This window comes from Silurus meridionalis, chromosome 6 (genome assembly GCF_014805685.1).
Source record: "Silurus meridionalis isolate SWU-2019-XX chromosome 6, ASM1480568v1, whole genome shotgun sequence".
In the NCBI taxonomy this organism is placed as follows: Eukaryota; Metazoa; Chordata; class Actinopteri; order Siluriformes; family Siluridae; genus Silurus; species Silurus meridionalis.
The window spans coordinates 12011508-12039327 of record NC_060889.1 but is presented as its reverse complement, the minus strand read 5'-3'; the positions used below and the strand labels follow the sequence as shown (position 1 = coordinate 12039327).

General features: G+C 34.7%; 4 protein-coding genes across 10 annotated transcripts in view; 2 read left to right on the top strand and 2 right to left on the bottom strand.

Annotated features, from left to right (window-relative positions):
• Positions 1–5800: 5800 nt before the first annotated feature.
• On the bottom strand, positions 5801–8544 carry LOC124386891. 2 transcript variants are annotated; one of them, XM_046850929.1, is made up of 5 exons: positions 8335–8544; positions 8154–8229; positions 7655–8005; positions 7168–7509; positions 5801–7059 (listed from the first exon to the last, which is right to left on the bottom strand). In XM_046850929.1, exons 2-5 carry the CDS (start codon positions 8191–8193, stop codon positions 6953–6955), a joined length of 840 nt encoding a protein of 279 aa, XP_046706885.1. In that variant the 5' UTR covers positions 8194–8229; positions 8335–8544; the 3' UTR covers positions 5801–6952. The 2 variants fall into 2 exon arrangements, with proteins under 2 accessions (XP_046706885.1, XP_046706886.1); XM_046850930.1 differs by having other exon boundaries at positions 8154–8544.
• Positions 8545–11335: 2791 nt separating this feature from the next.
• LOC124386890 lies at positions 11336–24267 on the bottom strand. 2 transcript variants are annotated; one of them, XM_046850928.1, is made up of 5 exons: positions 24219–24267; positions 13877–13953; positions 13357–13713; positions 12102–12449; positions 11336–12012 (listed from the first exon to the last, which is right to left on the bottom strand). In XM_046850928.1, exons 2-5 carry the CDS (start codon positions 13914–13916, stop codon positions 11825–11827), a joined length of 933 nt encoding a protein of 310 aa, XP_046706884.1. In that variant the 5' UTR covers positions 13917–13953; positions 24219–24267; the 3' UTR covers positions 11336–11824. The 2 variants fall into 2 exon arrangements, with proteins under 2 accessions (XP_046706884.1, XP_046706883.1); XM_046850927.1 differs by lacking the exon at positions 24219–24267 and having other exon boundaries at positions 13877–14095.
• On the top strand, positions 16788–23247 carry LOC124386893. 4 transcript variants are annotated; one of them, XM_046850932.1, is made up of 6 exons: positions 16788–16815; positions 17898–18263; positions 19411–19455; positions 21349–21459; positions 21636–21670; positions 22642–23247. In XM_046850932.1, the coding sequence occupies exons 1-6, from the start codon at positions 16809–16811 to the stop codon at positions 22765–22767; spliced, it is 690 nt and encodes a 229-aa protein (XP_046706888.1). In that variant the 5' UTR covers positions 16788–16808; the 3' UTR covers positions 22768–23247. The 4 variants fall into 4 exon arrangements, with proteins under 4 accessions (XP_046706888.1, XP_046706890.1, XP_046706887.1 ...); XM_046850931.1 differs by lacking the exon at positions 16788–16815 and adding an exon at positions 17598–17724; XM_046850934.1 differs by lacking the exon at positions 17898–18263 and having other exon boundaries at positions 16794–16815.
• A 2968-nt stretch (positions 24268–27235) lies between the features above and the next one.
• The window catches only part of pde5ab (phosphodiesterase 5A, cGMP-specific, b), a 41126-nt gene continuing 40541 nt past the window's right edge, over positions 27236–27820 (top strand). The window contains exon 1 of one of the 2 annotated variants that reach the window (XM_046850923.1): positions 27236–27407. In XM_046850923.1, the coding sequence (XP_046706879.1) occupies positions 27403–27407 (5 nt within the window). In that variant the 5' untranslated portion in view covers positions 27236–27402. The remainder of the gene's footprint in view (positions 27408–27820) is intronic. The other variant, XM_046850924.1, reaches the window with a different exon arrangement.

The window sequence follows — 27820 nt, the reverse complement described above, 5'->3', positions numbered from 1 at the left end:
CCTAATATATCCCACCCACTAACAGATGCCATGATGAAGAGATAATCATTGTTATTCAATCACAGTTTAAAATGTTATATGGCCATAATGTTATGCCTGGTCAGTGTATATATACATTTATAGTATTAGGACACCAGACTTTTATACCCATATTTGATTCTTCCATGAACTGTAACTACAAAGTTAAAGGGACATAATTGTATATGATGTCTGGATGTGGCAGAATTAAATTTTCCCTTCACTAAAACTAGGAAACCAAAGTCTGTTTCAGCATGACAATGCCCCTGTGCACAGAGCAAAGATCACAGAATATCCACTCTTTTTAATAAGTATCTTTTTAAACATCATCATATGCATTCTTAAACGTCAAACCTCCGTCATACACGATAAGATTTTCTTCCACGCCTGTTTTAAACAAACATATACAGCTTAATGTGAAACCAGAACATCAAAGAAATTCGAACCTCTGTGGAATGCATTATGGTGTTTAGTATTGTTTTAACAACACAACACAATGCTTTTAACCGCTGACTGTATGAAGCACTGCCTTTGTGGTTTTTCTGTTGACGCATCAGTTTTACTTAGAGGTTGGAAAAGCTTAGCTCGAAAAGAGCAAAAGTCCTTCACACCTTTTTCACTTGGTGTGGTTTTATGACCTGTTTTTTTATGCTTATGCTGCTGATGTGACCTTCTTACAGGAACCCATGTCTCTTTGGGCAAGAAAACATGGAGGAAACATGTCCAAGTGTATGAAAGATTGGTCACAGTCTGTTCTATGCTTAACTATGGAAACCTACAGACATTTATAAAGCTGTAATCAGGCAATAGTTATTGTAAACACTAACATAACTAACATGTATAAAATGATTGGTACAGTAAATAAATTATATTCTATGCATTAACAGTGCAAAATATTTAGTGACTATATACTTATGAAGTATTTTTAAAGATTTTGATGAAGAGTAATGATCTGGGAGCTAAATATGAGCGTGAAGTTTTCAGCCATTTATGAAGAGTCATAAAAAAGAAGTCTGTTAGAAGTGATATAGAACACTCAACTTTAGTTTAAAAAAATGCCTCATTTAGGTTGATTTCTGCTCAATTCCTCTAAACTAACTACAACAGCAAATGGGGATGTATTTTGCTGAAAGCTGCATTACAACTCAAACTGATATTTTTCATGATTTTCAGTCAGCTGATCTGGCAATCACAGTAGAAATTATAGAAATTTGAATTGATGCTGTTTGCAGGAGATTCTGCAAGATGAATAGTATCCTAAAAAAAATCAAATTTGAATACAGTTTTAATGCAGCCATCCACCACCACAAGGGGACCAATGCCAACTTCCTATACTGACAATCACTAGTAGGTTGGCAACTAGAGACAATACATGGGCAAGATCTTCAAGCTCCATTTCCATTCAAGTTTCCTGGAAACACAGGCATTTCCTTTTCTTTCATGTCTTTTTGTACTCCAGTAATGAATATCTCAGACTGTTTCAGGGTTTGTTGAAACATAGCTCTTGTCAGTCATGTCATGAAGACTTGTTCGTTTTTTGATTAGTGAAAAGGGCACATGCCCTCACATGGAGGCATTGGCAGAGTCCATTAATTTCCCTGCATAGAAGAGTTGTGTATATTGTGATATTGCCTATCCCAACAAAGCTTAGACTTATCAACATTTTTTGCATGCAAGCTAAAATATCCTCCAACAGGGGAATATCATAACCAATCGGTGTAGACCAATATCACCACAGTGCTGCTTCATGTCAACCACTGAATGACCACAAAATTGCAAGTAATGTTGAAGTGGGCTCGTAAGCTCTGGAATTGCACAAATTCAGATCTTTTCTTCACATTTCTAATGAGAAATTGTGATGACAATTTTACACACAGTCTTTTGTAGCCTTTCAAATTCCCAAAGATGTAACTGATGTCAAGTCAAATGATTTTATTGACATTTCAACTATATACCATTGGTACAGTTCACAGTGAAACAAAGAAATTGTCTCTCCAAATTTAAGGTGCAACATCAAACACAGAACCTCAATAAGTGCATTAGAGACAAGAAGTCATATGTGTCCCTTTACTTTGGCTTAAGCCAGTATTTAAAAAGCCACTTTTTCTAATGGAACCCACACTGGAACAAAAACGTGTCGTGTTGTGTTTATTTTTTTGTTTTGTTTTTTACCTTCAATTTGTAACTTACATTTATTAACTTAAGTTTATATAAAACGTGTCATGTTTTTTTGAACATTGTTACATTTTCAAGAAGTATACTTCCACAGTCTAATAGTAACAGCTTTATTTCTGATTGAAAGCTAGTTTTTTCAAATTACACAAATTCACCTTGTATGTATAAGAATGGCAGGGAAAAGTGTATCAAAAAACAACATAAGACTCACTTTCCTCTAATTCATACTTATTCATTTATTCTTTCATATTCTATAGTCGCTGCATCCTGGTCAGGGTATTGTTGCAGGTGCAGTCTGGGAACAGGCAGGGACAATATACACTGAATGCGATGTCAGTTCATCACTGGGTACTGTGCTACACACATACACATATGTACATGCTCAATCACACAAAGATATTTTCCACATACTAGTATGTAAATGCTCATCACACTGAGGTTGAATTGTAGTTTCGCATTCACTATATCTTGATTATATACACTATATCCATGGTGACTAATGGACCATGTAGTAAGAATGCAATAAAAAAAAGAAGAAAAAAAGCAATGAAAGGAAATATTTACAGTAGAACAAACTTGAAATATATAGCTTCATAAAATGTCCCCATCTATTCATAAAAATCTTTCTATATAATTCATTCATGGTTTATAAAGCAGTCATCTTCTGTCGGCTTCTTCCATTAGGGGTCGCCACAGCAGATCATCCGTCTCCACACCCCCCTCTTCTCTACATCTGCCTCTGTCACACCAACTACTTGCATGTCTTCCTTCACCACATCCATAAACCTCCTTCTTGGTCTTACTCTTTTCCTCCTACCTGGTGGCTCCATCCTCAGCATTCTTCTACTGATATACCCCATGTCCCTCCTCTGCACATGTCCAAACCATCTCAATCTCGCCTCCCTCACCTTGTCTCCAAAACGTCCTACATGCGCTGTCCCTCTAATAAACTCATTTCTAATCCTGTCCATCCTCATCACTCCCAACGAAAACCTCAACATCTTCAGCTCTGCTACCTCCAGCTCCACCTCCTGTCTTTTACTCAGTGCCACTGTCTCTAAACCATACAACATCGCAGGTCTCACCACAGTCCTATAAACTTTTCCTTTCACTCTCGCAGATACTCTTCTATCACAAATCACTCCTGCCACTCTTCTCCACCCACTCCACCCTGCCTGCACTCTTTTCTTCACTTCTCTAACACACTCTCCATTACTCTGCACTGTTGACCCCAGGTACCCAAACTCCTCCACCTTCTCCACTTCTTCTCCCTGCAACCGCACCATTCCACTGCCCTCCCTCTCATTCACACACATGTACTGTGTTTTACTCCTACTGACTTTCATTCCCCTTCTCTCCAGCACATACCTCCACCTCTCCAGGCTCTTCTCAACCTGCTCCCTACTCTCACCACAAATCACAATATCATCCGTAAACATCATAGTCCATGGAGACTTGTCTGACCTCGTCTGTCAACCTGTCCATCACCACTGCAAACAGGAAAGGGCTCAAAGCCGATTCTTGATGCAGTCCAACCTTCATCTTGAACCAGTCTGTTGTTCCTACTGCACAATTCACTGCTGTCACACAGTCCTCATACATGTCCTGCACCACCCTCACATACTCTGACACACCCGACTTCCTCAAACAATACTACAACTCCTCTCTTGGCACCCTGTCGTACGCTTTCTCTAAATCCATATCGTTTATAAAGTTTATATAATTTATAAAGTTTATAGTTTATAAAGCAGTACATTAAAAAAAAATGTAAGTTATTTTAAGTTTTTTTTTTTTATTTAAAGCCAAAAGATTTAGTGTATTTTCTGTATTTAATGCAGAAATCTTTTTTTTTGTACATACCAGATTGCCTTTGTTATAAAGAATACATTTCTGGGCAAAGGTATGGTCCCAAAAAAAGTAAATATTAAACTTAACATCAAATTATTAGTCAAAAAATACTCTGGAATTAAACAAAGGCACTTCTGAGACCTCCTGAGAGACTTTGCCTGTTTGCCATAGTGAACAGTTTTGGGGAAATCTAGAAACAAGGAGATAGAATGATATAATTTAGAAAGGTAAATCATGGTAGTGATTAAAATGTCTTCACAATATTTTTTCAAATAATCAATAAATACTATTTGAATCTATCAACACTGAATACTAACACTTCTTTCTGTAAAAAAGCATTCTGCAAGTTTACTGCTGAGACAAACATAATTACACAATTTAAAGTGATAGCTACCTCATAATCAGTTACTATTTGTTAAATTTATGCCTAGTAATTTCTTGACCAACTGTTTCTTGTTAACATTATTACAAGCTTTATATTTTGCTGCTTTGTGCTTGTTAATATATACAGTGGAACCTTGATACTCGTGACCTTGACACTCGATTGTTCGTGACTTTTCATTTGGAACCGGACTGAGTAACTCGCAAAAATAGATCAAAATTTCGTAGTAACATTTCAAAATTTGTACTAATAAATTACATAAAAATGTTTTAAAAACTATTTTATTTTTGTATTATTTATTTAAAGTAGTAAATAAAACATTTATGACAAGTAATTCACAATTTTTGTTGAGTTTACAGTACAGTACATGTACAATTCCCGTTAAAACCTTGCTATTTCTTGTTACATGCGAGGGGCCATAGAACGTAACCCCTCCGAGTATCGAGGTTACACCGTATATACAACACAGACAAAGAAAAATGCTACTTAAAGCCATTTTTGTAAAACATTAATGCTGTCTGAACTCATCCACCAGGTAAAGTAGCAAAACAGAGTATGTGACATTAAAAATTTGCTGTCACAGTGGTAATGACAAAACCACAATGGGCAAAAAAAAAATTTGCTTACACTGCTGGCTCAAGTTTTAACAAGGCCAAACTAAGACGCATGTTGAATATATTCAGAGGAATTTGATTGCCTTATAAAATGCCAATGCAAATATTTACAAAAAGAAGCATTACAAGAACATACTGTTTACTCATAAGGTGCAAACCAATGTGCTCAAATGTGGGGAATTCCCCAATTAATATTGCTTTGAAATCTCCTTTGTTAGTGGTTTAAGAGTGCCATTTATCTACATTTACTGTCTTTTTTGTGGTAAGAAAATTTATGGCTTTAAATGCATAGGCCAACATTCAACACAGGATTAAAAACTATATAGCAATCACTAGAGTTTAGCATTTAGCATTTAGATTAGATTTCTCATTAACATTTTACAGTGAAGTTTATTTTATAAAGGTTATGTTATAATGTAAAACAAGGATAACGTAGTTAATATGGATGGATGAATAAATATATGTACATTAGACATATAAACAGTAAAAAAAACATCTATAATCCACAGTCCACTTTAAAAAGTTCTGAATGCTGATATTAATATATCAGCATATGAATATATTATGTTTGTAAATTTCAACACTGTCAAACCTCCTAAACAATATCATGCGTCTCATTATGCAAGTCCAAGAGTAAAAGTACAAATAAGACATACAAAAAAATAAAAAAAGAAGTGATATTTTACTATATTCATAATTGCATTATTGCATTTAACTAGTCACACACTGAAATTATATTTAAATTTCTTTTATTTATTTTTTCATTGAAAAACAAAGATATTTTTTATCTCAGTAAAAAACAGAGGTACAGTGGTACCCCGCTTATCGACCTTAATCCGTTCCTTAAAACCAGTCGAAACGCGGAAAGGTCAAAGAGCAAATGTACACACAATATACAATATGCAAGCACTAAATTGTTATATTGACTGCTAAATAACACTTTATTGTTCACAAACCAAAGTATAATTTACGATAGATGCTCTCTCCACAACGGCTGAAGCGAGACCGGGGAGACCCTTTCCCTCGCTCCACATGGGTCGGGGTAAAAAAAGGTCGATAAGCGGGCATTTGGTCATTCAGCGGGCGCAAATTACGGTCGAAAAACTGTTCGCTAAGCGAAAAGGTCAATGTCCGAGCCGGTCGATAAGCGGGGTACCACTGTAGTAGGTTATATTTTAATACACCAATTTTAAATCTTAATTGTAAAAATATAAACGTACAGTTTTTTTTTTTTTTCTAAAAAAATGGCCTAACATACTTTTCAAAATAAGCATGTTATATTATAGGCTGGTTAACGTTGATATGCAAACCAAATGTTTTGTGTGGTTTAATGTTTTTCAATAAAATATAAAGTATTTATTAATTCCATCTTGATTCATACTTGATTAATTTTTTTCTTTTTTAATAATCACACTTTATAATTATACACAGGGCACTATAAGCGTCCAGTGATACATGCTGTAACAAAGAATATAACAGAAATTACATAGCAATATCGTACGATTATTAGAATGCCTGTGATTTGGCCATAGATTATCATGGTCTTGGAAATTGTGAATGCATTATTGATTTTATACAACAGTTCAATGCAATTAAATGTCTATTAACTGGTATGTTTGAGACAATATAAACAAATATTGAGTAAAAAAAAAAAAAAACTTGTTCAAATTAAGCCATAGTTAGAGACAGGCTGACTTACAGCTTGTACTGTAGTGATGGTTTCAGTGCTATGAAATTTTTGCTAGAATTTAGATTTTATGTTGTGGACACATATGAGTGGTCATATATCTATACAGCCTTGTGGTTATAATAAATGTCAGAATTCTTGAGTCAGATAACCTTAGGATTAACCTTAGGACAGTCATGAGCATATTTACATTTATTATAAGCCAATAAGAAAAGTTTAAAACTTTGGTCAATTTTGAGTACAGGTACAGAATAGACAAATAGTGAAAGTGATGAGAAGCACAACTGATCGTATGATGGAAAGAAGAACCAAAACCTCAATCTGATAATGATCATCTGCAAAAATAAACAAAAAAAGAAAAAAAGTGATTAGCAAATATATTTTGTAGTTTTGTGTAGTTAATTTTTTTATTATTGTATTTAATATTGAATAAAATGGTTTACCTTTGATATTAATTTTGGTTCCATTTCCAAACAGTATCTCGCCGCACACAGTTACAGCACAGTAATATGTTCCATCATTAGAGCTGCTGAGATTCTTGGGGAGACTGTAAACACAAGTCTGTGTAGAAGACGGATAAACACTTTTCTTACACTGGCCACTGCTTTGTCCTTGAGTGTAAATGATTCCTGATTGAGATTTTCCTGAGCCATGTTTAAACCAGTACACATTGTGATCTCCCGCACAGCGATCAGAGACAACTGTACACTGAGATTCAGAGTCTCCTGTGTCAGCTGTCTGAACCTTTTCCTGCTGAATAAGCGTGCTGCCCTTAAATGTCTCATCTTAAAAAAATCAAATAAACAAAATTCAATTAACAGAATTGTAGTCATTAAAGAAAATAAAAATGATTTCAATGATGAATCTCTCAAAATATTTTATTATGAGAGTAGCATACTAATATTAATATGTGTTAACTTAGCTTCTTACTTTTCACGAAGAGAACTGTGCCTTGTCCAAACGCTATATCATAAAGAAATGTGACAGCGCAGTAGTAAGTGGCAGAGTCCGATAGTTTCACGTTTCTGATGCTCAGATTAAAACTAACAAGTCCAATATTTGTGTAAAAGCGACCATCATCATCAAATTCATTATAAAACTTTGCAGGTTGATGTTGATATGATGTGGCAATCACATGAGGCTTTTCTCCAAACTTTTGTCTCAACCATATAATTGTGGTTATTCTCTGCCTTGTAATTAGACATGTAAGGTTAACATGGCCTCCAACTTTAGCAGTTATAAGTGGCTCCTGCCAAGCATCATCTTCACTGTATGAAAGATCTAGATGAAAACCATAGGCAAAAAAAAAATACATAAACTCATTAATCTCTATTAGTTATCCTATATGTTAAAATAAAATACCCATAACAACTGATGGAAATATCTGGCAGTTAAAAAGAAATCTAGTTTTAGAATGTACAGTACTTACCGATAGAGGTGCAGAGCAGGAGGAAAAAATATAAACTCATTTTCTACAAGAATTAATCATGCATGGCACAAATGCTCTTAAAAAAAAGGAGTGAAAAACAGGTCAAACCAATCCTACACCGATACAGTAATTCCAGAAATAAACAAAAAAGATTGTTCACGAAGCATAATTTTTTACTTACAAAAGTACCACCTAAGGCAAGTAACACTCTGTCTTCTTCACATGTGTAAAAAGCTGTGAAAAAAGCTCTGCTAAAGAATAACGCCTTCATAATATTATGCCGGAAGAGACTGAAAAAAATGTATTACAGTAGGTCAGCTTCACACAAATTGAGTGACACATTTATCTACTGCAGATTTTTTTTTACCAGGTTGATAGAGATTAATCTGGGGATTAACATGCACCTTTCATTTCTCTTTCACTTATCATTATGTTTTGGTCTAGTTCATCTATTGTACTGTAAAATATTTTTTTAAATGATTATTAAACAGAAATAATGGATATTAAACAAATAATTGCAAACTTAAGAAGAATTAATAACAGAGCCTGTATTATTATTGCAATAAATGCTTTGTTGGTACAGTGGCACAGCTCCAGGGCCTTAAATTGGATCCAAAACACTAGTTGTGACTGTGTTGACTTTCATATCTTCTCTTTCCAAGTGTATGTAGTTTTCTATGTGTTTTCTGGTTTCAGTATACCTTCCAGTAAACTGTATTTACTGCTCCAAATTGTCCCTATGTGTAAATGTGTGTGTGTGTGTGTGTGTGTGTGTGTGTGTGTTTGTGAATTATTTTCATTAATATATGTCTGGAATATTTACCCATAATAACCTGAAGTAATGGAGTGTTCACACTCATATGTGAACTCCAATCTTGGGAGCCAACACCATAAATAGCTTATAATATTCATCTAGTTAGATGTTCCTCTTTGCAGTTGTTTTAATGCATATTGTAATAAATGGGCAAAGAGTTTTTTTCACTTTCAATATTTTGAGGTAAATTTATTAGGAACACATGTACACTTCTACATTCATTATACTACATTATTTTGGAAACTGATGTTCTCAGTGGATTTTTTTACACATAACAGTCTCTAGAGTTTAAATAAAGTATTACCTAGAATTACTACAACTTTGTCTTTTGAAACTATCACTAATACTACTACTACTACTACTACTACTACCACCACTACTACTACTACCACTACACCACTACCACTACTACTACTACCACTACACCACTACCACTACTACCACTACTACCACTACCACTACCACTACTACACCACCACTACTACCACCACTACTACTCACTACCACCACCACTACTACCACTACCACCACCACTACCACTACCACTCACTACCACTACCACCACCACTACCACCACTAAACCCCACCACTACTACCACTACCACCACTCACCACCACCACTACTACCACCACCACTACTACCACTACCACCACCACCACCACTACCACTACCACAACACCCCACTACTACCACTACTACTACCACTACACCACCACCACTACTACCACTACCACCACTACCACCACTACCACTCACTACTACTACCACACCACCACCACCACTCACTACCACTACTACTCACTACCACTACTACTACCACACCACTACCACCACTCACTACTACTACCACCACCACTCACCACTACCACCACTAATCCCACCACTACCACCACCACCACCACCACCACCACCACCACCACCACTACACCACCACCACTACCACTACTACTACCACCACTACTACCACTACCACTACTACTACCACCACCACTACACCACCACTACTACCACTACTACCACCACTACTCACCACTACCACTACCACCACTACACCTACTACTATCATTCTTATCACCAGTAGTATTATTAATGCTTATTTTTTTTATTACTACTACTGTGATTATTACTACTTGTATTGCTACACTATTGCTACTACTACCATTCATAAAAAGTTCTACCAATACTACTTCTTCTACTAATACTATCATTCTTAAGTCCAGTACTACTACTCATACTATAGCAATTCTCTATTACTACTACACTACAACTATACATACAACTATAAGTACTACAATTACTACTACTGCTAATAATATTAACATTATTATTATTATTATTATTATTATTATTATCATTATTATTTTTATTGTTGTTGTTGTTGTTCTTCTTCTTCTTTCAGCTGCTTCCATTAGGGCTCGCCACAGCGGATCATCCGTCTCCAAATCTCTTTGTCCTCTAAATCTTCTTCTTCTTCTTCTTCTTCTTTTCTTCTTCTTTCGGCTTCTCACATTAGGGGTCACCACAGCGGATCATCCGTCTCTATACCCCACTGTCCTTATTATTATCATCATATGCATCATTATCAGAAATAACAATACAACAACAATAAAGCGACGCCACTAATAAATAGGATCTAGCTACTTTGCACAAAATACTATGCTATGTAATACTACTATGTAATATATTATGTATACTACTATCATATGACTTTATATCATTGTATATCATGTCAGTTCAATCCTGTCCATCAAGTAACTTCCTAGCAGGGTAGATCTAAGTGTGTGAAAAACACTGTTTGCATGTTTGTGTTTACAATTTATGTAGAATTTATGTACAATTAATGCAGTGTGAGCTTTACTGGACATACCCAGATCCACTAAATCAGATATTGCAATACCTACAAACTATTTTATTATAACAGTCTCTAACAAAATTTTTATGATTATACTATGTTTTTGGCCTACAATATAATAATCCGTATTCGTGATCCGCATGTTCGATTTGGCTCATGTTTTACGCTGGATGCCCTTCCTAACGCAACCCTCCCCATGCTTGATCTGATACAGATATATCAAAAAAGACTTTGGTTAATATCGATATTTTTATCATGCTAGTTACTACATAAGATCAACTCATTTATTTATTGTTTACTTAGTGCAAGTAAATCACAGCATTCCATGAAACAGTTTATGTTTGGTTGCCATATAAAGCAAAATAGATTAGTGACTTCTGGTATAATTTTAAATTGTTATAATAAAGTTCAACATTGTTATAACATTTCATAAGTAAAGGAAACTGAATGAATTAGAATGTACATTCATGGAATTTATGATAAAATACTATATATCTTGTATTAATATAGAACTAATGCATAAGTGTATTAACATAACACACATTTATTAAAATTAAATACATAAACAAGAATACAAGGTTTGAAATGAAAACATACAATAACCAATCTCTGAAGCGCTAAACTTTAGCTTCAGGAGGAATAAAAAAAAAAACATGAATATTTCATTACATTTCTTAGATCTTTTTTGTTTAATCAATGTTAGACAAAGCAAAGCTGTAAATCACACAACACATTACAGAATAATTTGTTAAAAATCTATTTATGAACAAAAAAGAAACAAAAAGATGAATAAAACAAAATATATTTTATCGTATTATATGTGCTTGTGTTATGCCGCATTACCAGAGTCTTAAAACAGATTGCATATCCACGTTTACAGCAGTAGTTATATTCATTTAATTTTGAAAAATACAGTTTTCTTAACACTGTATTGAAAATAGCAAATGCAAATGGACATTACAAATAGTTTATAAACATGTTTGTTTTTAAAAAAAAAAATTCACTTAATAATAAATCAGATCATTTCTTTTTCTATCTAAACAAGATTTTTTTTTTTCTAGTTTAACAGAGTATTTAGCTTTTTTGCTCCTGCAAAAGAGTATTGTAACTACAACGATACAAAACAAAAGAGCGCAAAATCTTATGATTGAAAAAAGCACCAAGAAGTGAATGTGTTCAGAGCAGCCCGGACCTGAAAGAGCATAAAAAATATATATATTTTTGATTTCTAATGACAAAATGTAATTCATGATTTTGGAAAAACAAGGAGAGAAATCCCACCTGTAATATTCATATCGAGCTTGGTTCCATTCCCAAACACTATCTCTCCACATGCAACTACAGCACAGTAATATGTTCCAGCGTTGGAGAGACTAAGATTCATCTTGGGCAGATTGTAAATGCAGGTTTTTGTAGAAGAACCAGCTACAGGATTCTTGTTACACAAAGCATTGCTGTCTCCATAAGAATAAATGATTCCAGAATGAGATTCTTTTGAGTTCTGTCTAAACCAGTACACACTGTAATTTTCTGCACAGCTATCAGTGATGACCGTACACTGCAGAGTCACAGAGGCCCCGGGATGAGTCGGATCAGGCACAGACCCCTGGAGCACAGAAAGCTGTGTAGCTAAACAAGTATTACATTGTGTCAGTATTCTAACCAATTCTATTTTCACTTGTAATACATGCACCTTCATTTTATTACCTGCAATTATTTTACACAATTGAAAATGTATTTCTATTCACATGCAAATTATTTAACAAGATTTTCACATAAATATGTATATATACATGCAAAATAATATTGTTGCTAAAATATTGGAAAAATAAAAACTGATGATTTTTTTTTGTTCGCAAAAAAACGTATTTAATGGAACAACCGTGTTGCTTAGATGTTCCAAAACATCCCACACCATTAAATAATTACATATAATAATTAAACGGCATAATATAAATATGTAATATAAATGCATACAAAGCTACAGTAACAAACCAACCAAACATCTATTTGGTTATAACACATTATGTTTTAAATTAGCTTCTTAGCTAATTGATTGCAGTGAATATGTAACTAATGCTAGCTAGTAGCAAAACCTCTGCTAGTACAATTCGATAAAAAGCTTTACTAGTAAGGGAATGATTATGTATGCAGGTAACACACACCTATGAAAAATGAACGTTTGACCTAAGAAAATACTAAAGGTTTACACTTTTATAGTATACAACTTTTCAAAGAATAGCACTTTAATATGTTATCATTTTATTATATTAGGTTTGTCTAATGTAAGTTGAGAAATCACAATAAAATATCTCAGATTTGCTAATGATTTGTTGTAGTTGTAGTCGTTTCAACTTTTGTGCTCAAAAGCTACCACTGATATTTACAAACATGTACAAGCACTGATTTAAAAAAGAGATAAAAAGAAAGTAATGATATTTAATGGGGTATTTTTCCTTAGTTCTAATAAAGATATTTATTATTTAATCGGGGGATAATTACAAATGCGTCTCACATGAATGAACAACAAAATTACCTCGTACTATCAGCTGAGTTCCTTCGCCGAATTCCACTATATTGGAATGAGCACTTCCACAGTAATATGTGGCCGAGTCTGAGATCCTTAAATCTTTTATTTCCAGATGAGTTATGCCTTTTTCGTTCACCATGCTGAAACGTGTGTCAGCCTTGAACTCGTGATGAAATGTGGCCTTTGTGTCGTATTTATAGAAATTGGAGATGAGTCTAGGCTTCTGACCATGTCTGTGTTTGTACCATGAGAAGTGCATGGCCATATCACTTTCATAAATGCAAGTAATTATAACACTATCTCCTTCTTTAACAAGTAGCAGACTCTCAGATTTCTGGATATCTGTTTGTGATTTGACAAGATCTGAAAAATTATATACACACACACACACACACACACACACACACACACACACACACACACACACACACACACACACACACACAAACACCCACACATACACAATTAACTGGTTACATATGTTTTAAATAACATAACAGAAAATCTTTTAAATAATTTAACTTACGAGCTGGACAGAGGAGAAAAATTATTCCAAGAGTGAACATTTTTTTTCTTGGTTTCTTCACATAGTATGTGTGACTTCTAAAGAAATGAAGAAAATATGTTGCATAAACAGAAAGTTATAGGAGGATGTACCGAAAGTAAGCGGGTCATACAGTAAATGGAGGTACAAGTTTGTTCTACTTGCGGTTACTGCCCTTCAAATAAGTGGTTAGCATGACATTCTTGCCTTCCAACTAACTTTCACACATGTGCAAAACATGCATCAAAGCAGATGGAGGAAAATGACATTGTCATCATGTGCATGTGTGAAACAGATTGAGTGTCATACTCTTTTCATGGCCACATGCACGTTTACAGTGCTAGAAAAGCAACAGCAAAAAAATATTTTTCATTATATTTAATAGTATGAATTTTGTCATAAAATTTCAGTATGAAGGAGATATTACTACATGTTGAATGAACAATGTGGTTAGATTTCTTTGATTTCATGCATATGTAATATAATATAAGGAATCCACAACCTCATCCTTATACCTAGCCTAAAGGTCATAAAGAAAAGTTTTTGCAAATTTTGCAAAAATTATATACACGTTATCATTTCTCATGTTTGCTTTTTTAAGATCATTCCGTCTACAGTGTCCCCTTTGGGGGATTTAAGGACCCCTCTGGTGGAAATATGCTACTGCAAGTAACCTGCTTTAACTTTTCATTATATTCGTTCTGTGAACCTGTTAAGAATTGGTTGCAATTCCTTACAAATTCCAGGACTTCTGAGGCGCGCAAACTTATACTGAGCAACTATTATAAATATTTATATTGTAAATTATTTTATAAATTTGCCCAAAACCCCCATGTGAAATATGAATAAAAAGGCCCCACCTGAGACAATCAAGTGCCAAATATGCCAATTTGCACTATGTGCTGATGGCTGTAAAAGGCATTGGTGATTAAATTATTCACAAACAAATTCTGTAATCATTTTCATACAAAGTGTTATTTTCAAAAGTTATCAGGTAAGTTTTTTTTCTTATTAATATAAAGAAAAATAAAGATAGTAATAACAGGACAGAACTTGTCTCTTTCATGACATTTTTTTATGTCTTATTACTATTGTTTAATAAATACATCATTAATACCATAAACAAATTTGCTGTAATATCAACAGAATACAACACTGAAGCAGTAAAACTGTGCTGGTAACCACAATGAAGACCACTATGAAGTCATACTATTATAATTGATGCAGTATGCAGTTAGCATTGTCTTTCTCAAATATGCAAGACTTTCCCTGAAAAAGATGTTTTCTGGATGGAACCTTTTTTGCTCTAAAACCTGTATATACAATTTAGCATTAATAGAGCCTTTCCAAATGTGCAAGCTGCCCATTCCACATGCACTAATGCACTCCCATTGCATTTGAAATGCAACACGGATAACAAGCCAGTTGTTTCCTCTCCTCTTTAGTCCGGAGGATGTGGTGTTCATGGTTTTCAAAAAGAAGTTACAAATTGAAATTATTCTGAAATTCTTTTTATTCTGAAAATCTTTTTAAATTTGCTTCAGTACATTTTAAATGAGCTTTGGCCCAGAGAGGATGGTGGCATTTCTACATCATGTTTACGCATGCCTTCTTTTTTGCATGATAGCGATTTAACTTAAATGTGTGGATAACATGGCAAACTGTGTTACCAGACAATGATTTCAGGAGGTGTTAATGAGCACATGCAGTAATTGCAGAATCATTACTTTTTTTAATTCAGTGCTGCCTGAGGGCCTGAAGATCACATTATCCAATATATATAAAATATAATATATAAAAACAATTGGTAAGAATATGCCTCAAATCCTCCAACCTGGAAGAAGCTGGTTGAACAATCAACGATATCAATTATTAACATACACCAACTATACCATGACCTGCAGCTTATATATTAGCACTGGTAATGGTTGCCAATATGTTTTTAACTAAACATATGGGCTGCTGTGATTAGGAGTATTTTAGATTTGTTAGCACTTTTGTCAACCCTCAAGAGCCTTGGTATCTGCGGAACAGCATGGGAATGGTTTGCTTCCTACCTGGAAGGTCGCTCATACCAGGTAACATGGAGGGGATCCACATCTGCCCCGTGCAGACTCACCACTGGTGTTCCACAAGGCTCTGTACTTGGTCCCCTCCTTTTCTCCCACTATACCCACTCCATTGGTGAAGTCATATCCTCACATGGGTTTTCTTATCACTGCTATGCAGATGACACTCAACTCATCTTTTCTTTCCCTCCATCAGATACCACAGCTTCCGCTCGGATCTCAGCATGCTTGTCAGACATATCTTTATGGATGAGTGCTCACCAACTAAAACTCAACCCCAGCAAAACAGAACTGCTGGTCATCCCAGGTGATTCATCTCCAGGTCAAGATCTCCAAATAACACTTCATGACTCTCTGCTCTCCCCTTCAGCCACTGCTCGTAACCTTGGGGTAACTATGGACAATAAACTGTCTTTTTTCCCACATGTCGCTAATGTTGCTCGTTCTTGTCGATTTCTTCTCTATAACATCCGAAGGATTCGACCATTTCTGTCCATACAGGCTGCCCAGGTGCTTGTTCAGTCTCTTGTCATTTCAAGACTTGACTACTGCAACTCTCTGCTGGCAGGTCTTCCCCTGAACGCTATTCGTCCACTGCAAATGATCCAAAACGCAGCTGCACAACTTGTGTTCAATCAGCCCAAGTTTTCCCACACCACCCCACTGCTGCGCTCCTTTCACTGGCTTCCAGTAGCTGCACGTATCAGATTCAAAACACTGATGCTTGCCTACAAGGCCAAAATGGACCAGCGCCATCTTACCTCAGTGACCTCATCACATCTCGCACTGCACCACGCTGTCTGAGATCCTCCAGCACTGCTCGACTGGTACCACCTTCTCTCAGAATGAGAGGTAAGTACACTTCAAGGCTCTTCTCTGTTCTGGCACCGAGGTGGTGGAATGAACTTCCCCTAGATGTCCGTACAGCAGAGTCCCTGATTATCTTCAAGCGACGACTGAAGACCTACCTCTTCCTTAAATACCTAAATTAGCACTTTCCAAGTTTGTAGAATTCGAGTTATATTTATATTAAGTTTGTAATCTTGCGTACCAGTGTAGATTTATTCATTACTAGAAATTTAAAGCACTTTTGTACGTCGCTCTGGATAAGGACGCTCTGCTAAATGCTGCAAATGTAAATGTAAATGTTAGCACATTAGTTATTAGCACATCCCTGTTGTCTATACCAAAATATACACCAATGTAAAAAGCACATTTAAATGTTATGCATTAGGCTTGGCTGATTTTGGTTGCAATATAATAAGTTGTAATCACACACAAACACACACACACAACACACACACACAAACACACACACACACGCACGTGCACACACACACACACACACACACACACACACACACACACACACACACACACACACACACACTCAAATATCTTCTTCCAAAAATACTTACATAGTTTTTAATATGTAATTAAAATTATATACTGAACACTGATACTATACACTAAGATATATATATATATATATATATATATATATATATATATATATATATATATATATATATATATATATATATATATATATTTTTAGGGGAAAAAATGCACAATTGTGCAGGAGAGCATGACACATCTGCTCAATCAGCAAAACCACACAGAAATACCACAACCTCTTCCCTCCCCTGAATGTTAGTTTTACCTTTACATATTTTTCCACCTGAGCCCAAAACAGTTCTCTTAAACTGACAATGAATATGCTTAATTTATTATATCGAATATTTTTGGACTTGATCGTGTGTGAGTATGAAATAAATACATTTTCTAATATCAATTTAATATAATATTTTATATTCTAATAAAATAACATTAAAAAGCTATTAGATATGCAAAAATAAGTTAGACCTAATATGTACATGTGTACCATCATATCTTGATGCCGATGGATAGTTAATCAGATTCTAATACTTTAGGTGCATCTGTTGGTGGATATCCGATCTCGCAGCCATATTCATCAGTGAGGATACAGGCAGGATTCTCCACAACGATTCAGTGTTATGTTGAGGCAGAAGGCCACTTTTCATTTTTTTGGATACAAGTTCCTCTTGAAGGAGTTTCAGTTTTTATAGCTAATGTAAATTCACTGAGAGGTAATGTGCAAATATTTGGCCAGTTTAAAAATAATTCCAGAATCAGAGTTGTTCTAAAAAAAAGAAACTTCAGCTTGACTTTTTTGTCCTTGGAACCAAGTGATACTGCAACATATATTTGTGGAGGGCACGGCTATGATCAGTTATATTTTGGAAATGGGACTAAGTTATTTGTCGAAGATGTAGTTGGTGAGTTTAAAATACATACACTGGAATATGTTATAGCCAATTCTTCAACATAATTGTGTGAAAATAAGCTTTTAGAGCTGCTGCTATGAAAATGTATATTTTAAAGACATGGAATTTTTGCCAAGACAAAAAGAACATACAAATAAATGTGTATATTAAATTGAATTTGTAATTATATTTAATTACAGATTGTAATTAGTGTACATTAAGTTGTAAATAAATGTGTATTCGATTTTAATTTGTATATTAAAGCCTTTTATAAAGCTAATAAAGTGTTAGAATACAGCAACAATATTAATGACCATCATAACAAAGACTCTCTGGTCTACATAATCCAGCACTTATATTTATGAAAACACACTTAAATGTGTTTTGTTTGGACCCTCTCAAAGTCCCTAATTTTTTATTTTATTTTATTTTATTTTTTGCTAAACTTGATTTTCTTGAAAAATACAATCATGCCTCTCTCTCTCTCTCTCTCTCTCTCTCTCTCTCTCTCTCTCTCTCTATATATATATATATATATATATATATATATATATATATATATATATATATATATATATAGATATATAGATATATATATATATGTCAGGATCTTCATGGCACCTCCAGTTTCGCGGCTTTGTTGTTCCCTCCGCCTCCCGTTATTCGAGGACAGTGGCCAGATTATTTTACCGGCTTCCAAACCCCTGAGATTATTCTTGCCACCCTGCCTGCTCTGGATTCTGTTCCTGTTCCTGTTCCTGTTCCTGTTCCTGATCCTGTTACTGTTCCTGACCCCTGTTCTGCTCTGTTTCTGGTTTGAACTCTGGACTGTTTTTCAGTTTTTGTTTCTGCTTTGCCCTTCCTAGTTCTGTTCCCTGGTTTTGCACTTTTTGCCTGTGTTTTGACCCTGGAGACTCTTTTTCGACTTTGTTTTTTGCCTGTGCCCCATTACTCCTGTGGCATCCTGCATTTGGGTCCGCACTCACCTAGTCACCTGCATGTTCTGACAGAATAATCTGGCCTTGCATCGTGTCCTGTGCTCACTGACAATATATATAAAAACAATACCTGTATTTAACCTTTATGAAGAAAATGTTGGTGTATTTGTGTGGTGACACTTTGTGTGATCAAGTTAGTTGTACTGTGTTTCTTTTCACAGCAACTAAACCAACAACGACATCTAAAGATGAAGATGAAAGTCACGGTGGGTGTGATCTGCTATTTTTTATGTATGTGTATCGATATCAGATGAACTTTACAGAGAAGAAACAAAAAAGTGGCTATTATTATTATTACTGCTATTTATTTATTTTGTCTAATTGCATTAATACTAAAAGCCTAAAATTATACATTCAGTTTGTGTGTGGTTTCTGTTGTTATTGAATGAAGTGTTATTGACAGTTTGGCCAATACCTCAGTAACATCAGTTGACCAGTAAAACTTTCTGTCCCCACTGGATATTGTTTTATGTATATATTTTGAGGTGACATATTGTTCTTAAAGTTGAAGTGTTTGAAGCAAAAAAAATCTCAAGACGAAAAGCAGGAAAAATTGTCAAAGAAAAGTGTCAAAGTGGCAGATTTAGGTGACATGGGCAGCCGAGTAGGGCGGCATCTTGCCAGAGGGCTGCATGGTCATGTCAATTAATTATATCATGTCACGGTGAATGAACCTGGTCAGGACTCGGATTGTGCACCCACTGCCCGGAGAAGTTCCCTCACTCATACACTCCAAAAGGAGAGGCAGGGGTTGGGTAACATCACATCAGCTTTCAGGGTTTCCAGTGGGAGTGACGTCACATCAGTGTGGAGAGTTGAATCCAAATTAAAATTATGGATGACAAAAAAAGATCTAAACCCTAATGAGCCTAATTCAGAAAAAAGAGGAATGAAACTTGCAAAAAAAGGTGTGTATGCCGCTCTATCACTCATGCCATTATAAGGAAAGTATAGGCTAATGCATTTAATAAAATAGGCTAATAACTTTATATCATTTATGCTGTGTTGCCTGCTATACTTTTACGCACAGTGCAAACATTTTTTTTTTAGCTTGCATAACATTATAATTAATAGTATGTAGTTTATCATAATGTGTGTAGCAACAAAACACATTTACCACCAACCAAGGCTAGATAGATTTAAGTTAAAATAGCACTTATTTATTTAGTTATCTTTAAGTGATCTGATTTCATAAAGGTTTTTGTGATTGTACTGAATTGGTCCTGAACTGAACTCCAGTGCAGCTTCAAAGGCTTATTTAAAAAGACATATATTATAAGGATATAGATGTTGTATGTATCTTATGGCTACAAATTTCCAAGGAGTTGTATGCTTCTTGGTTCTGAAAGCTTGATAAAGTGTGCACAATGACATGTGTATTTAATTGTATAATAAATGCATTTAGGGTAATATTTATACATGAAATTCAGCCCTCAGAAATGTATCCAAATATGTGGCCTGCTCTCAGAATATGTTTTACTCTTCCAGTGATGGTAGCTAAAGCAGAGAGGAGCTTATCAAAGCTTAAACCAATCAATAGGGAAGACGTTGGGTCATGGCGTGGTTTACCCACAGCATCATTCAAGCTGAACATTCAGTTGAGTGTCAGTTTAACAGCTAGCAGAACATTTTAAGAGTAATAAATAATGAAACAAACTTCTGACTCTAACTTGCCGCAACACCCGTGGCCTTATTTGTGCTTTTTTTTAAGTCTTTAAAAAGAAGGTTTTGGGCTCATGATTAGTTTTATATCAGTGTTCGACTCATTAATATCATAATAGAACATCACAGAACATTATAGCCATAATAAACCAAAGTATTTTGGATACTTTGACACAATAATGTGACACACATTTGTACTTGTACTTCAAAGGAAGTTCAAAGGAAGCAATTTTACTGGTGTTATATTTGACCTACTGTATCTATACTTTTACTCAACTACATGCTTTGTGTACTTCTTCCACCACTGACATTTATTAACTTCTTGCATGTTCTTTTAAAAAGAATTCATATATAAAGGTCTTTTTATACACCCATTTTCTTGTGATTCATTTTTAATGTAACCTATTTACATTAAAAACTTCTTATTCCTTTTTTAGAAACGCCATCAGTTTTTAATTATGCTGTGCCAGTACTATCAGCGACTAATATGGCATCGATATGTGTCATCATTGCTCTCATTTATCACCTTTTTAAAAAAAACAAATCAGGTAAGAACAAGAGTGAGCAAATGTTGATATAGAGACTATTTGATAACAAATAATCTGTTCATATTTTGTTAAACATTTTATCAATTGTACAATTATTCATAATGAAACTGATAAGGACAGCTTCCTTTAGAAAGACATTTTGATTGTAATATTTCAATTAGTATTTTTTTTTTCAGGTGCAGCAAGACCAGAGCGTGGTACAGGAGAATGTGTATGTGGTCTTTAATAGTGGATTGACTTAATAATTGTACAATATTTACACATCAATTTACAAGCTATGCCAAATGTTAATTGGCTCCATGCAAGCGTAACAAAATGTGTGTTAACAACGCAGCACATAATGGTTTTAGATCTCATGTCACCTAGTTGCTATTTTTGTGCTCAGAATTAAACACTGTGAGGGGTGGTTAGAGTGCGGGAACAGGGGCTTGACCTTTGAAATATGTTGGTGTAGTAAGATTTACGTGCGCAGCTCATGTTAAAATTACAAATGTTTACCACACCTGACCCACTTTAGCATTCAAGTTAAGAATGGAATTTTCCTAAACTCATGGAAAAAGAAATTAAAGTCCAGTCTCCTTTTGTACACATTGATGTTGTGGCAACTTTATCTCCAGTAAACATTGTATCTGGGTCAGGGTTGATATATGAACTATAAACTGGATAGATCACAAATCAATCACAGTTAATAAGTAAGTAGCTACAGGTATGTACACCTCTGCAATGGCTTATCTATCAACACTATAGAAATAAGAACAGTGCTGAATTTTGGATCAAATGTTTATCATACAGTATGAATTAGTCCATGTAAGGTATAAAATATGGCATGCCATCATGTTATAGGAAAAAATTCAAACAACAAAGCAGTGTTTTGAATAAATGTGAATAAATAAATGTCAGTTTTCTAAAGATAACAATTTACTTTTTACATTTTGATGACACACCATGCTTTTCATATATATATTGTGGAAACTGTCTGATATAAAAAATAACTACAGTATATATACAATACATATACAATATATATTATTCATAGTAATACTACTACTAATAATATTTTTTTTTTAAGTTTATGTTGCATTGCATTGTTTGCATCATGAACACATTGAATTATGATATTTAATTATGAACAATCATATTGATTATAATTATCATTAACATGTAGGTTTTTCATTTAAACAGAATACAGATGACGTCAGCTACGCTGCTCTCACATTTAGACAAAACCTAAAATACACTGTAAGAAGAGGAACCAGCATGGACACAACAGTCATATATGGAGATGTGCAGCACCATGAGGGAAAGTAGAGTTATAATCTGTTAAATAATCGGTTACTTTTTTACATTCCGAATGTTCATTATTCATTTATCAATTATCATTACATTACATCTCAAATCAAGATTCAGTTTTCAAACACAGAGCTCACATTTGACATTTATTAGCATGAATTTAAATCAAAACAGCATAACACATGATTAGGGATTTTTTTTAATTGTACATCTGATCGTATATTGTGTTATTTTATTTGAGAGAAAGTGGCTGCATAGTATATAATATATTATATACTATATATTTCTGTTATTTTCGTCTGCTTGTTTCTTCCACAAATCTTTTGTGTGCACCTTTTCTCAAAATCTCATCATTCATAATTCTTTATTTGTTTTTTCAAAGTGATCTAGAATTGTTCAAAGGAATATTTCTCTGTTATAATCTTTGACAAACTGCAAGTATTCAAAAAAAAAAATGAATTAGTCATTACTGTGTATATAATTGTTATTGTATGTGATAAACTATATTGTTTTACAAATAAATTCCCACCTCAAATGTCTTTTTTTCCCTATTAGTTTAAGTCATTCATTCATTTTACACATTTTTTAATGTCTTCCTTCCCGCTTCGGGACTACAAACCTTGTTCTGATATATAATGTCTTTCTTTCAGAGATTTGTATTATTGAGCTATGTGTTCATGACGAACTGCTTTTTGTCTTGTCAAAGAGTTGTGAAACGATTGTAACCACATGAAAGTGCAACCAAACACAAACACACACACACACACACACACACACACACACACACACACACACACACACACACATACATACACACAGAAATTGCATGTGCTTTTAAAGAAAATGTCTATAATTTACAAAAACATCCACAGAGATCAAAATCATAGCAAATAGACCATTTATGGATGTGCAAACATTGAATGGAAAAAAAAAAAACCTGAGGTAGTACACTGAATCCAGAAACACTACATGGAGAAAGAAAAAGAAAACAATGAAATATAATTTCTATGAAAAATAGAAATAAGACAACAAAGTAAATGTGTAATATAAAGAAAAACCTGTTCTACACAATTGACAGTTCTTAACTCAGTTGAGAATTGAATTCAAAGCAGCAAAATACGTAAAAAGTAATTGAGTAGTGAAAACTTTGTAAACAACAGTTGGGTTGTGTTGACAGTGATATGTGGATTTAATTGTAGATTGGAATTAGAGCTCTGTGTCAAATGACGCAGTAGCATAGGCAGCTTGAATGTTTACCAGATTTTTTTTAAATGTCTTTTTTTTCCTATTACTAAAACAGTAATAGTTCAGTACTAGCTCAGTACTGCTTCGTATTACATTATTCAGAAAACACATTACAATTGTACTACTGTCCAGATTTTAGCCTAGCAAGCTCTTCTATGACAATTTAGCTGTTTTGCTTGCAGAGCACCAGCAGGAGGTGTGTAACTCTAAGACAATCCACTTACATTTACATGCGCTATATGCTTCACTGGGTTCCCTGGTGGTCTAGGGGTTAGGATTCGGTGCTCTCACCGCCGCGGGGAACCAAACCCAGCCATTAGGGCAAAAAACTAAATGAAATGACAAAAATAAAAATAAATAAAAATAACAATATATTAAAATAGAATAGAATTGCAATGAAATAAAATAAAATAGAATTTACAATAAAAAAATAGATATAGAAATAGATAATACATTCCTTGGAGGAAGAAACAGTGTGATTTATAATACAGTAATTATTAACTAATTAGGAACAGCGGTGCCACGAAAAAAATTATTTACCCTACAGACGATAGTAAAGACAGTTAAGAAGATCATCATGGTCTCATTTGCAAAAGCACCAGCATTGTGGCTGACCACAGACACCCCTCACACCCAGTCTTCACCCTCCAGGTGTCTGGAATAAGGTACAGAAAATGTATATCTAGACTGTGTAAAACTTTCTTTCCACAAGCCATTCCTCAATACAAAAAGAATACTGGTAGGCTCCACCATGCTTGACTGTAGGCAAGACAGAATTTTTTTGGTACAACTCACCAGGGCAAGCTGGACATCATCTGAGCCAAACAAGTTTATCTTAGTATCATCAGACCACAGGACATGGTCATGCTCTTGGACAGGTTGTCCACAGCAAACTGTTTGCACTCTTTCTTGTGAGCCAACATCAGAATAAGTGTCCTTATGGGACAATGGCTATGCAGACTGACTTGTTGCAGTGTGCGGCGTATGGGCCTTCAGCTTCTGCAACCTCTAAAGCACTCATGTGTCTGTTTTATAAAGTTTGCTTCTGCACTTGACGCACAGCACAAGGACTTAACTTCTTTGATGGACACTTGCGAGGCCTGTTCCAAGTGAAACTCGTCTTGGGAAAAACTCATGACTCTGTATGACCCTGGCCACTGTACTGTAACTCAGTTTCAGGATGTTACTGATCTTCTTTTAGCTTCAGCCATCTTTGTGGAGAGCAACTAATCTAATTCTCGAATCCTTCGTTTTCTTTCCCTTGAGGTTCAAACAATCAGTGGTCAGTATGAAAGAACTGCACTTAACGCACCAAATTTTAACTGCTCCAACACAACAGATACAAATTTGTATGGTCCTGACAAGCAGACAAAAACATGAACATGATAAATAGGAAATGTAGCTTTGCATGGTTACAAGACACAGCAGATATCACTTTTGTTGCCAGCTATTTTGACAATATTGGCTGTATGTTAAGTTGTTTTCAGAGGACAGTAAATCTGTACTGCTATACCAGCTGCACACTGACTACTCTAAAATATACATATTTACAAATATCTGATTTCTATCCATGTTTTCACAGAATATGGGATATCCCATTCCTTATGGATTCCATTAGTATTGTAACATTAAGCAAATCACTTTTCACTTGTTAAGTGCAGATATTTGTATTTAGTCAGGTGCAGATATTAATTAAACTTGCATAAATGAGAAACGAAACACAAAATGCTTTAAAAGCAAACATTGAAAGCAAACACGATAAAGAGTGTAAAAGGGTGTGAAAAGGTGGAAAAGATGAGTAGATGAATGGACAGATGTATGGGGTGGTGTTTGTAATAGATAGATAGATAGATAGATAGATAGATAGATAGATAGATAGATAGATAGATAGATAGATAGATAGATAGATAGATAGATAGATAGATAGATAGATAGATAGATAGATAGATAGATGTTATGGCTTGAAATTGAGCTCACTAGAACATATATGAATGTGTGTAAATAAAAAAATAAATGTCTTTAAATAAAATATGTGAAATGAGTAAATACCTGATGTGTAAATTTGCCATGTAAATCATGAAAACCTCCATGATGTTTGTGCAATAGTGCCACCATTTCATTTTGGGTAGTACAATGACACTTTACATGATGAGGCTTGCACATCGCCATTAGAGGTCTCTTCCACTCCCCTGACCTGATGTATTGTGCATGCACCAAAGCCAATTAATCAAAATGAATGAACTCTCCTGAGTTCATGGCCTAGCTGTTTTCTCTCAACATGTTTACATGTCTTGAACCCAAGAGTCTAGTTACCTCGAGGTGCTGTGCACAGAGGGAAGCAGGGGTTTTTCCATACTGTATCCCAGTGGCCAATCTGCTTTGGGTCCACTTACTAGGAGATGTGTCCTTTCATTATTAAACAAAATCTAATTAGTGTAAGAGGAAAATTAAATGGGAATAAGCAAAGCAATACAACAAAAAATGTGGCAAAAGAAAAACCTATCTTGAAAACATCTTCAATGCACACACACACACACACGCACGCACACACGCACACACACGCATGTGCGTGTGTGTGTGTGTGTGTGCGTGCGTGCGTGTGTGTGTATGCTATGTTTGTGAGGATCTTCTCATCACATATAGCAAATTATTGCTATTTATTTTTAGCAAGGTGAAATTGATTTCTTCTTAGGACCTGACCTGACATATATCTAGCACATTTTGTTCGATACCAAGATATAAAACATCTTTCAAAATGTCTTTTAAAAGGTCTTACATGCAGCTAATTAACGCTATGCATCTCCTAAGCCTAATTCTAACCCCATTAATGAGAAGATTTTTCTATTTTGAATAACAGGTGTAGTTTTTAATAAGGTAAAAACTGTCAAATATTCCTATTAATGTGGGACATTTGGTCACTACAAAGATATTAAAATCTGTACAGCCCTACACACAGCATAATGATTTTTATGCGGGTCAAACATGTTTATTTTTCATTATTTAAAAATCTATATAATATATATAGTTTTAATAATATATTATTAGAAATCCACTGCAGCATCTGTGAGAATGTTGACAGTGCAAACCAAGAACTTCATTGTACAAGGTAGCTTGCGCATTTGAGACACACACTTGATGCCTCAGGAGAGAGATAGTTTAAAGGCCCTTACACTAGGGGAGTTTTCTTCTCTCTAATAGCCCGAGAGTAATTCTGCAACTCTCCATCTCCTCCAGTCCCAAAAAAGGACATAAATAAAAGCCAGGCCAGCAGGAGACTCTGTCAGAAAAGGGAAGTTTAAAGAAGAGAGAGAGAGAAAGGGAGAAAGGAAAAAAGTATTTCAAGGCAAAGATAATGTGTTATATTGGGGACACTCTGCTCTCTGTGCAGCACTGACATGAAACTTCAGAATGGGGTGAGTCGTAAAAAAGATGTTGTGGGTATCTGATGAGGAAGTGTATGTGTATGAGTTTGTTTGTTGCTTTCACAAAATTCCAAAGCAAAGGAATGCAAGGGAAATCCAAAAGTTACAATTATTTATTAATTAAAAATTAGCTTTTAGAAGGTCACCGCAGCGTTTTTTGTTTGTTTTTTTTCTGTTCGTTTGTATTTTCACGAAAACTGTGACCAAAATAAAAACGGATTCTCCTGACTTGCTTTAACAGCAGCCTGCTGGTTCAACTTTCTAAGTGTAATTTCCGACTTTAACATTAGTTAACTCTTTGCTTCTGGAGTGTGTGTGAGTGTGAGTGCTTACATGGAAGCCCATTTGTGAATATTTGCTCACATCGTCATAAAAAACTAAAAGCATTCCAAACTCCCACGATA